Source organism: Coregonus clupeaformis, chromosome 15 (assembly GCF_020615455.1).
Source record: "Coregonus clupeaformis isolate EN_2021a chromosome 15, ASM2061545v1, whole genome shotgun sequence".
In the NCBI taxonomy this organism is placed as follows: Eukaryota; Metazoa; Chordata; class Actinopteri; order Salmoniformes; family Salmonidae; genus Coregonus; species Coregonus clupeaformis.
In genome coordinates, this window is record NC_059206.1 from 62,781,378 (window position 1) to 62,793,024 (window position 11,647).

Sequence of the window (11,647 nt, forward strand, 5' to 3'; positions counted from 1 at the left end):
TAGAAAATCAAACATAGAATTACACACCCTGGCTCAACATAACATAGTCCCCAGAGCCAGGGCGTGACACACACACACACACACACACACACACACAAAACCTTAAACATATGCAACCATACTGTGCGTTGCCACCTCTCCCCTCATCCTTGACGACCCTATAGAAAACGGTGAGCAATAAATTATACATTCAGCTAGCCCTACAGTGCTATACCTACCACTTCCTTCCAAACCAGGCGCGAACACACATGCCACATTCCATGATAGCGTATAATTACTGCCGACTGACAAGTAGGGCCTTGGCACCTGTGTGTGTGTGTGTGTGTGTGTGTTTTCTAGGATCACAGGTAATGAAAGAAACAACACCAGAGCTGTCGTCACCTCTCGATGTTTCCTGATCACATCATCGAGTTGCAGCCTTGTTGTGAGGTCGCTTAGCATCTGGGTGTGACCTTGTTAACTGTCAGGGTAATTCACTTTAACCAACGGGGAGCGGGGATGATAAATTATTAGCGGTGTAAGATTTTGTTCACATTTTATTAAATTGGCCTGTCAGAAGGGGTCGGCCAAATTATCTAGGGCCTCGTTTATTGGAGGCTGGCCATATTGCTGCATCTGTTACAATTATTTATAATTTCTAGCTCAGTTGGACGAAGAAAAAAGAAGAAGAACCAACCAGAGTTTTTTCGGTCGGCATCGGCCACGTAAAGCAATTTACAAATTATCTGATGAGGGACTGTTTTAGTTCTTTCCCCCCTCGTTTTGTAAGCCAGAGCAGAAGAGAACGGGGGAGGGCGGGAGGGATGAGAGGAGGAGGGAGGGGAGAGAGAGAGGGGCGCTGTAATTACCGAACACGATTAGGTTCTTCTGGGAACTTATCTGGCGCTCGTGGCCCTGGTAAGATGCGGCAGGAACATATGGAGGAGGCTTGTGATTGTGCTCCCTGAAGCTCGTGACCCGTCTGCTGCTGAGCCCTTCAGCTGAATTTAAATGAGCAGCTCCATGGCTAATGTTCTACACATGCACCATTTATGCCACAAAACAAATCTGATCACTGTTAATTATGGAGCAGCTATAATCAGGGCAGGCCCAACCTCACATCTGTGGCAACGCCGGGGTCTCTCTGTCTGTGTCTCTGATGCTGTTGGAGAGGTAGGCTAGGGTAACGAATGGACGGGGCAGGGGGGTGTTTGTGTAACCCCCCAGTTCAGATGCAGTGGGTTGTGTTAGTCTGGATGATGGCCCCTTCAGTGGAAGTGTGTTGTGCTGGGGGTGATGGAGGACCTAATGGAAGGACAAGGCAGGGGCAGTGTGTGTGTGTGTGTGCGTGCGTGCGTGAGTGTGCGTGTGTGCGTGCGGCTGGGTCCTCCCACACAGTCTGTCTGACCTGTGTGCCTGCAGCACATGGCTGTGGTTGGTTAATGAGGAGAGCTGCAGTACACAGGGATCCCTTCTAATGAGACCACTTGAGCTATTAAAACACAACAGTCCATGTTGAGTCCATGTCATTACTGTCTCAGGCCTAATATATGGCCTCTCATCTGCTGCCAGACAGGGAGCCCTGACACTGGGTGGTTCACTTGGTAAGAGCGTGGCACTAGCAACGCCAGAGTCGTGGGTTCGATTCCCACGGGGGTCACACACAGTACAACAAAAATTCATTATGACACAAAGAATCAAGTCAAAGTCATTAAATGATGGAGAATCTGAGAACATTGAAAAACATGGCTCTTTGTAAATGCATGTCTCTATACTGTAGGTTGTAACAACATGGCTTTCACTCCTCATCTCGCAGAAGTTTCACTCTATTGCTCTGCCTTCCATTAGCAGTGGTGGAATAAGTACCCAATTTCCATACTTGAGTAAAAGTAAAAGATACCTTAATAGAAAATGTGTCAAGTAAAAGTGAAAGTCACCCAGTAAATACTACTTGAGTAAAAGTCTAAAAGTATTTGGTTTTAAATATACTTAAGTATCAAAAGTAAATGTAATTGCCAAAATATACAAAAGTATCAAAAGTAAAAGTAAAAATCATTTCAAATTCCTTATATTAAGCAAACCAGACGGCACGATTTTCTTGTTTTTTTTATTTACGGATAGCCAGGGGCACACTCCAACACACAGACATAATTTAGAAACAAAGCATTTGTGTTTCGTGAGTCCGCCAGATCAGAGGCAGTAGGGATGACCAGGGATGGTCTCTTGATAAGTGTGTGAATTGGACCATTTTCCTGTCCTGCTAAGCATTCAAAATGTAAAAAGTACTTTTGGGTGTCAGGGAAAATGTATGGAGTAAAGAGTACATTATCTCTTTAAGAATGTAGTGAAGTAAAAGTAAAAGTAGTCAAAAATATAAATAGTAAAGTAAAGTACAGATACCCACCAAAAATACTTAAGTATTACTTTAAAGTATTTTTACACCACTGTCCATTAGGCTACATTTTCTATACATTTTTAGAGTGTTGTGATTTAAATTGATTAAGTTCCTTAGTTAGAATTACAATACATTCTAACCTGACATCAGGACTTCATCTTCCATCAACCTGCTTCTGTAGCGTTCCGATTTCATAGATCCTATCTGAGAACCAACTATTAATGCTTCCCCCTCTGAGACGACGTCCACCATTCGTCCATCACACCACCACTAACATAAAAAATAAAAATAAACTTCCGTTCTTCACTAGGTCTATAACTCCACAGGAGATCCAGGGGTGTGTAATGTAGGATGATCAAAAGCAGCACCTCTCCTCATCCAAACCTGACCCTGGCGGAACAGAGCGGCAGGCGTGTGGGGAGTGATACTTTAATTACACATCTGACAGACAGCGCCTGATTCACTAACACTAAACAAGGATTAGATGGAGGCAGATGTTATAGGAAGAACCATGGCTATATAGCTGAGGGAAAGGTGGGAAGTCTCTGGGCAACTACCGTACCTTTTATTTAGCGAGAAGAAAATAGGCAAATAAGAAAGAGAGAAAAAGTTTTGTTAACGGGGGGCGATGGATGTGGTGCCTGGCTTTCAAAGTTTCATTCAGCATTTCATTATGTTTGCACTATGTGTTGATGCGGTACAGTCACACGTACTAGGACCCTTCTGCTTCCCATCAGTGTGTCTGATGAAGAACAAAAAAGGATGCAAGGCTAAATAGCACCCTATGCTCTTTAGAGTGGCAACAAGTAGTGCACTATATGGGAATAGAGGGCCAAGTTCCAGTTGACGAAAAGGACAAAACCCCCTCTTCAATCTAGCCCCAACTTCATCGGACTGACTGAGAGCCTCATCTTCACACCTCTCATTTCCAACGCTGATGAAGGGCTTTGCAAGTGAGCTCTGGTTTGAACAGCTGCCCACACAATTAAGAACTCACCATTCATTTAGATGGCCGTCCAGAAAAGCCTGAGGTCTGCTATGTATTATAATGTGGGTTCTACTAATCACTTCTTTACTGTAGCCAGCCAGAGAAACAGTAGCTAGCTACCCTGTGTACAATGCAGTGACAGTATGGGCTGATTGGGCTACGGCTAGCTAGGCTACAAAACTCTGCTGGTGGCCACTGATCACTTGTGGGGGTTCCCCAGTCTCCTTGGTTGCGGTGGCAGCCGCCAATCTGGCAACCGCTCGATCCAACCTGGCAACCCATCATCCAGGCTGGTGTGTGGCTGAGCTGAGTCACCTGGGCTGCTGGGTGGTCAGAGCACAGCCAGGCCCTTCAGGCTGAATAGAGGAACAGGGCACAAGGCCATCTTCTAGACTCTGTGGAGACCTGTCTCTGTCTGTCTGCAGTGTACTCACTCACTCACTCACTCACATAAAAGCACAAAGGCATCCAACTATCTACATGCATGGCTAACAAGGAACTAGCTAGCTCGATGTGAGGAACTCTCACAAGTATACAACTATGGTACAAGAGGATGTTTATCTAGGAAATTAAATTTCACCCACTTCCCTCTTGCCAACTCCAAATCATTTACACAACTTTCCAGTACAAATGTGTAGATGAAGGTACCAAAGGTGCTACAGTAGCTATAGAAACTAGACAAGATGGAAGTCAAGATTGACATAGTCTGACTACTAGACAGACTGATTCCTATTCAGACGACCTGCTTCAGTCTAAATCACAGAGGCAGCTTTGAGCGGGCTGTAAAGTGTTAACTCCACTTCAGACATGGAGACAGAAGACAGACACTAGATCTCTAGCAGAGCATGGCAACATAACACACAGTAGGTGTTTTCTCACCTCCTTCACCCCCTTCCTCTTCCTCAGAGAGTGGTGTTCAAAGCAGTCACTCTTCCCTCTCTTTCCCCGCATTCAAATGAGCGTGGCGGTAGCTACGTCTCCCCACGCCCGGCGCTCCCCCAGCGATCAGCACTTTGATCATCTCCAACGGGTAACTTCCAAACATTTAAAATTAAAATACATCTCAGGCTAACAACCTGTGCATTAGAATTTAACAGGTGTTCGGCGAGAGGAAGTCGTTATGGAATTTGCTATTATGCTGGAATACACACGCGCCCTGTCAGTGCAATTATAGCCTGGGAAACGGAGAAGCCTCTCCCTCCTGACTGGCTGGGATACCTTGGGATGATAACCTGATCTGTTCACTTTGATGTCAGTAGGTAAGGAAAGTTATGAGACAAAGCAGCCCAGGAGCCGGCTACATGTGCTCTGGGTAAACACAATTTAATATTGATGCCACGCATCGGTTTTTACCCATAAGGCATGTGTGTGATTAGAGCTCGTTGGATGCCCAAAATATATGTGATCTGAGTTTCTTATGATGGAGGACGGATGGATGGATGCTGATTGGGGTGGAAGAATGAGAGACAGGGGTGTCTGCCTTGTATTGGTGGTGGCAGAAAGAACACACACACACACACACACACACAACACACACTAAGACTTGTAACACACGCAAAAACACTCAGTTATAAACATGCATACACACACACACACACTACACACTACACACACTACACACCCGCCTGGAACGCGGCTCCTCAAGAATGTAGTATTAATTACTGGGGTAACACTGCATAGCTGTACTTAATTGCTCGCTAATTGATCCATTTATATTTCAACATTCATTCGGCTGAATTAATAGGGTTAAGTGAGACAGAGGCAATTGTAACTCACTTAACATTTGCACTGATATCTTTTGACTTCCTGTCCGGGGCGATGCTATCTGGAGGATTACCACCCGTCAAATTAGACAAACACAATCAATTTGTAAATCAGCGAATAGCAAACCGTTCTGCCCGGTGTAAGAGCTCTCAGATCAGGACCTGTATGAATAACGTATCTCTGCGTAGGAGTGCTGATCTAGGATCAGTTTTACCTTTAGATTATAAATCATTAAGAATACATGGCCAGGGTGGACCTGATTTTAGATCAGCAATACGACACTCTGATATAGTCTTGCTACTGTTGTGGATCTACGGACTGTGACTGACCATGTGTGGTCTAACCAATAGGGAGGATCACTCATAAACGCATCATTACAAGATATTAAGGGCTACTTTAGTTGATGGAGCTGGACAGACAGACACCATCTTGTTACTCTCTACCCTCTGGGTGTGACTAGAGAACAAGAGGGGAGACCCCATCAATCCTCAACACCATTACCCATCTCCAATTAAACCTGGACCTCCAGGGACGGAGAGGAACATCAAAATGGATGCTGCTTCTAAGGTTCTATCACCTGAAGAGAATTTTCAATTGAGTCCCAGTCTAGATAGAGAGACGTAGGAGAGAGAGGGAGAGACGTAGGAGAGAGAGGGAGAGACGTAGGAGAGAGAGAGAGAGGCGTGGGAAAAAGAGAGGTGGGAGAGAGAGAGAGGGGCGTGAGGAAAGAGAGAGAGGCGTGGGAAGAGAGAGAGGCGTGGGAGAGAAAAAAAGGGGCGTGGGAGAGAGAGGCGTGGGAAAGAAGGCGTGGGGAAAAGAGAGAGAGAGAGAGAGAGAGAGCCCCAAGAGTGGAAAGAGATCAAAGCTACATGAAAGACACTGACATTGGGCTTTAACAGTGAAGGGAGGATCAGAAGATGGAGTGGTGGCCTGGAGACATGATATCAAGCCAAGTGCCTGATAAGAGTCTCTCTGTCTCTAAAGACCATCACCACCACCACCAGGGGCCTATTAACACCCACACCCTCCTCTCTCCCTGCCAGGCCGGACAATAATTAGACACTGGTTGAATGTCGGGGTCGGAGGTTAGATGTATGTCTATATCAAGGGTGGTGTAAGTCCTGGACCTTTATAAACAGCTTAGGCGTGACATCGGGCATAATAAACATTCATTATTTCATCAGACAGTACTTAAAGTGTGAAAGTGCATGCAGTGGCGCGCATAAACACACACACACACACAGATCTGTCTGCAATTAAAAACTTCTGCAGTAGACAATATGGCCACTCAGTTCACTGCCTCTGGCTGTACAGCACTCTCAATATAATCCCTGAGATAGGGAAAAAACTGGAGTGTGACGCAAAATGTCTTCAACTTGCCTCTAGCTCAAACAGCTCACCTCAAAGTGTTTCGAGTTGGTCTGCCTGGCTAGGGGACCGGCTGGGGCCATGGTCTGTGGAGGCTGCTGCTGATTGTGTGTCTGTTGTTGTTGTTGCTGCTGCTGTTGCTGTAGCCGACCTTGGAGCTGCACAATCTGCTGTTCCTTCTGGCCCAGCTGGGTTGTCAGGGCGACGTGACTCTGGCAGAGCCGGCCCTCGTTGGACTTGAGCGCCTGGTAACATATGCTCAGCTCGTTGTAGAGCTGTGGCCACAAGTAAAGGAGAGGGGGGGAGAGGGAGAGAGAGAGGGAGGGGAAAGTTAAAAAGAAACACTCATCACATCGGGTGCTGGCGGGACAGAGTCGTGACAAGGATTGTTCTCCTATTTCCATGGAGAAGATGAGAGGACAGATGCTAAGATCATCTGGAGAGAGAGAGAGAGAGAGAGAGAGAGAGAGAGAAGAGAGAGAAAAAGAAAAAAAGAAGAAAAAAAAAAAAAGAAAAAGAGAGAGAGAGAGAGAAAAAAAAAAAAAAAAAAAAAAAAAGAGAGAGAGAAGGAAGGAAAAAGGGGGTGAAGGAGAAAGTGGGAGAGTAGTGGAAAGTGTAAAACCCCTGACTGCCCAGATTATTTTCGTCGTCTTTGTCCCACACAGACACTCCTGTTACAGACAGGGCTTACAATGGGTGGCTTGGCAGCCATGAGATCGGAACAACACTGAACATCTGAAGAGAGAATAAGTTTACTGCCTCACTGTAATGACGCTGTAAAGACAACACATTGTCAGCTTGCCTTGTGGGGGTGGGTTAATGTGGGTTTTTTTGGGGGGGTGGGTGGGTGATTTTTGGGGGGTGGTGATGTGCTTTTGGGGGTGGTGATGTGGTTTTGGCGGGTGGTGTGGGGTTTTGGCGGGTGGTGATGGGGTTTTGGCGTGTAGTGATGTGGTTTTTAGTGATTTCATGGTGGTTTTACTGATAGGAGCTGGTGTCGGTTGTGGTCATGTATGTTAGAGTGTTATGGGGACTGGTTGAGTGTGATGTCGTGTGGTAGTGTATGGTTGAGTGTGATGTCGTGTGGTGAACTAATGGTAAAGTAACCGTATTTTAAGAGGTGGTATTGGCGCTGTGGGCCTCCTCATTGTAATGTATGCTATGGGTAGAGTGTGTTAGTAGTGTGTGCTATGGGTAGAGTGTGTTAGTAGTGTGTGCTATGGGTAGAGTGTGTTAGTAGTGTGTGTTATGGGTAGAGTGTGTTAGTAGTGTGTGCTATGGGTAGAGTGTGTTAGTAGTGTGTGTTATGGGTAGAGTGTGTTAGTAGTGTGTGCTATGGGTAGAGTGTGTTAGTAGTGTGTGCTATGGGTAGAGTGTGTTAGTAGTGTGTGTTATGGGCAGTGTGTTACATTTACGTCATTTAGCAGACGCTCTTATCCAGAGCGACTTACATTATTTATTTATTTTTTCATACCCCCTGTGAGAATCGAACCCACAACCCTGGCGTTGCAAGCGCATGCTCTATCAACTGAGCTACATCCCTGCCGGCCATTCCCTCCCCTACCCTGGGCCGACGCTGGGCCAAGTGCGCGCCGCCCCATGGAGTCTCCCGGTCGCGGCCGGCTGCGGCAGAGCCTGGATTCGAACCAGGATCTCTGGTGGCACAGCTAGCACTGCGATGCAGTGCCTTGGACCACTGCGCCACTCAGTAGTGTGTGCTATGGGTAGGTGTGTTAGTAGTGTGTGTTATGGGTAGAGTGTGTTAGTAGTGTGTGTTATGGGTAGAGTGTGTTAGTAGTGTGTGTTATGGGTAGAGTGTGTTAGTAGTGTGTGTTATGGGTAGAGTGTGTTAGTAGTGTGTGTTATGGGTAGAGTGTGTTAGTAGTGTGTGTTATGGGTAGAGTGTGTTAGTAGTGTGTGTTATGGGTAGAGTGTGTTAGTAGTGTGTGTTATGGGTAAGTGTGTTAGTAGTGTGTGTTATGGGTAGAGTGTGTTAGTAGTGTGTGTTATGGGTAGAGTGTGTTGTAGTGTGTGTTATGGGTAGAGTGTGTTAGTAGTGTGTGTTTGGTTGGAGTGTGTTAGTAGTGTGTGCTATGGGTAGTGTGTTAGTAGTGTGTGCTGTGGGTAGAGTGTGTTAGTAGTGTGTGCTATGGGTGGGGTGTGTTAGTGGTGTGTGCTATGGGTAGAGTGTGTTAGTAGTGTGTGCTATGGGTAGAGTGTGTTAGTAGTGTGTGCTATGGGTAGAGTGTGTTAGTAGTGTGTGCTATGGGTAAGTGTGTTAGTAGTGTGTGTTATGGGTAGAGTGTGTTAGTAGTGTGTGTTATGGGTAGAGTGTGTTAGTAGTGTGTGTTATGGGTAGAGTGTGTTAGTAGTGTGTGTTATGGGTAGGTGTGTTAGTAGTGTGTGTTATGGGTGAGTGTGTTAGTAGTGTGTGTTATGGGTAGAGTGTGTTAGTGGTGTGTGTTATGGGTGAGAGTGTGTTAGTAGTGTGTGTTATGGGTAGAGTGTGTTCGTAGTGTGTGTTATGGTTAGAGTGTGTTGGTAGTGTGTGCTATGGTTAGAGTGTGTTAGTGTGTGTGCTATGGGTAGAGTGTGTTGGTAGTGTGTGCTATGGGTAGAGTGTGTTAGTAGTGTGTGCTATGGGTAGGGTGTGTTAGTAGTGTGTGCTATGGGTAGAGTGTGTTAGTAGTGTGTGCTATGGGTAGAGTGTGTTAGTAGTGTGTGCTATGGGTGGAGTGTGTTGGTAGTGTGTGCTATGGGTGAGTGTGGTAGTGTGTGTGCTATGGGTAGGTGTGTTAGTAGTGTGTGTTATGGTGGAGTGTGTTAGTAGTGTGTGCTATGGGTGGAGTGTGTTAGTAGTGTGTGCTATGGGTAGGTGTGTTAGTATGTGTGTGCTATGGGTGGGGTGTGTTAGTGTGTGTGTTATGGGTAAGAGTGTGTTAGTAGTGTGTGCTATGGGTAGAGTGTGTTAGTAGTGTGTGCTATGGGTAGAGTGTGTTAGTAGTGTGTGCTATGGGTACAGTGTGTTAGTAGTGTGTGTTATGGGTAGAGTGTGTTAGTAGTGTGTGCTATGGGTGGGGTGTGTTAGTAGTGTGTGCTGTGGGTAGGGTGTGTTAGTAGTGTGTGTTATGGTAGGGTGTGTTAGTAGTGTGTGCTATGGGTAGAGTGTGTTAGTAGTGTGTGTTATGGGTGGAGTGTGTTAGTAGTGTGTGCTATGGGTAGAGTGTGTGCTATGGGTAGAGTGTGTTAGGTGGTGTCTGCATGTGAACCTCTTCCTGGTACAGGGACTCTGGGTATTGTAGTGTAAATTAAAAAGTGGTAGTATGTAGTATAGTTAGTTACTTTCTGATAAGAGGTGGTGTCTGCAGTGTGAGCCTCTTCCTGGTTACAGAGGACTCCGGGTATTGTAGTGTAAATGAAAAGAGTGGTAGTATGTAGTATAGTTAGTTACCTTCTGATAAGAGGTGGTGTCTGCAGTGTGAGCCTCTTCCTGGTTGCGTAAGACTCTCTGTGTGTCTAGGTTGAGCCCCTCAGTTGCTGGATGAGCTGGGCCTGCTCTGCTGCATGCTCACTGCTCTGTCTGTAGGGCACTGCAACTCCTGCAGCTCGCGCCTTACACACACACACACACACACACACACACACAACACAAAAAAAACACACAACATCAAATACCTACTATACAAACATATTCAAAATATTAATAATTCTTGACCAATCTGTTGGCATAATGGTACCAATCTTACTAAAAGTACAATGACATCTTCAATCACTCATAACACACCGAAGCGTTCCCTGAGCCGGATGTGGCTGGCTGACATCTCTCAGTGGCACGGCAGCTAAGACACAGAGTAGTTAAAAAAAGGTGAGATTACCCACTAAGGCTCCAGGGTTCTCACAGTTTTTATCATATTGACTAAAGCTTAGCCAAAGCCAGCACCATTTCCCCTCCGTGACTCTACCTCTCCAAACACATCTGGTATGCAGAGCTTATCAAGTGGTTCTAGATGAGGTGTGTGTGTCGCCTCAGAGCTCGGGTGGAGAGGCGGCTAGAGCCTCTCACACACACACACACCCACACACACACACCCACCCTACTCTAAACTGGTTTAACTGAGACTGTAGTGGATAATGAAAGCCACCTAAAAGTAAATCTAATTTAGCAAGATTATAAATTGATACGGGACATTTTTTTAATTGAGGGTCATTTCACGGTACACTTTATGCTTAAAAAGGTATACAAAAGCGACATCAACTTGACAGACCAAATTGAATGCATGGGAAATACTGCCTGTTACATTTACTTCATTGTATCCATGGCGATGCCAAAGCACAGATGTCATGGCACATCTCACAGCAGTTACAATTACATTTAATGCAAGGTGTCGAGAGTGTCCTGAAAGGCGTCTGTCAAATAACATTTATTTGTATTATGTTTTATTATGACCTGAGTTGGGTGACGTGTTGGTCCCTCTGTGCCACCTCCTTCTGCCTGGAGGGAGGAGGTCTGCCGGCTGCTGCACTGGCCCTGAAGGTCTGCCACCTGTTGCTGGGCATCGCTCAGATCACCCTCCATCTCCTGCCATGGTGGGCAAGAAGAGGAATATCAGTCAATCAATCAATTAATCAATCAATCAAATGTACTTATGTCTTTTACATCAACAGTTGTCACAAAAACATGCTGTAGAACAGGGCTGTCCAACCCTCTTCCTGGAGATCTACCGTCCTGTAGGTTTCGGTCCAACCCTCTTCCCTGGAGATCTACTGTCCTGTAGGTTTTCAGTCCAACCCTCTTCCTGGAGATCTACCGTCCTGTGGGTTTTCAGACCAACCCTCTTCCTGGAGATCTACCGTCCTGTAGGTTTTCAGTCCAACCCTCTTCCTGGAGATCTACTGTCCTGTAGGTTTTCAGTCCAACCCTCTTCCTGGAGATCTACCGTCCTGTGGGTTTTCAGTCCAACCCTCTTCCTGGAGATCTACCGTCCTGTGGGTTTTCAGTCCAACCCTCATTTAACACACCTGATTCTACTTATTAGCTGCTCAACAAGACCTTAACTAGCTGAATCAGATTCGCTCAATTGGGGTTGGACTGAAAACCTACAGGACAGTAGATTTCAGGAGAGGGTTGGACTGAAGTTCCTACAGGGCAGTGA

General features: G+C 46.0%; 1 protein-coding gene across 1 annotated transcript in view; it reads right to left on the reverse strand.

The window, feature by feature from the left end:
• LOC123492687 (centlein-like) overlaps positions 1-10,315 on the reverse strand; it is a 51,844-nt gene extending 41,529 nt beyond the window's left edge. The window contains exons 1-3 of the mRNA XM_045225469.1: positions 10,279-10,315; positions 9,946-10,031; positions 6,527-6,769 (exon numbers count right to left, since the gene is read on the reverse strand). Coding sequence (XP_045081404.1) covers positions 6,527-6,769; positions 9,946-10,031; positions 10,279-10,315 — 366 coding nt within the window. The remainder of the gene's footprint in view (positions 1-6,526; positions 6,770-9,945; positions 10,032-10,278) is intronic.
• Between the last annotated feature and the right edge of the window lie 1,332 nt (positions 10,316-11,647).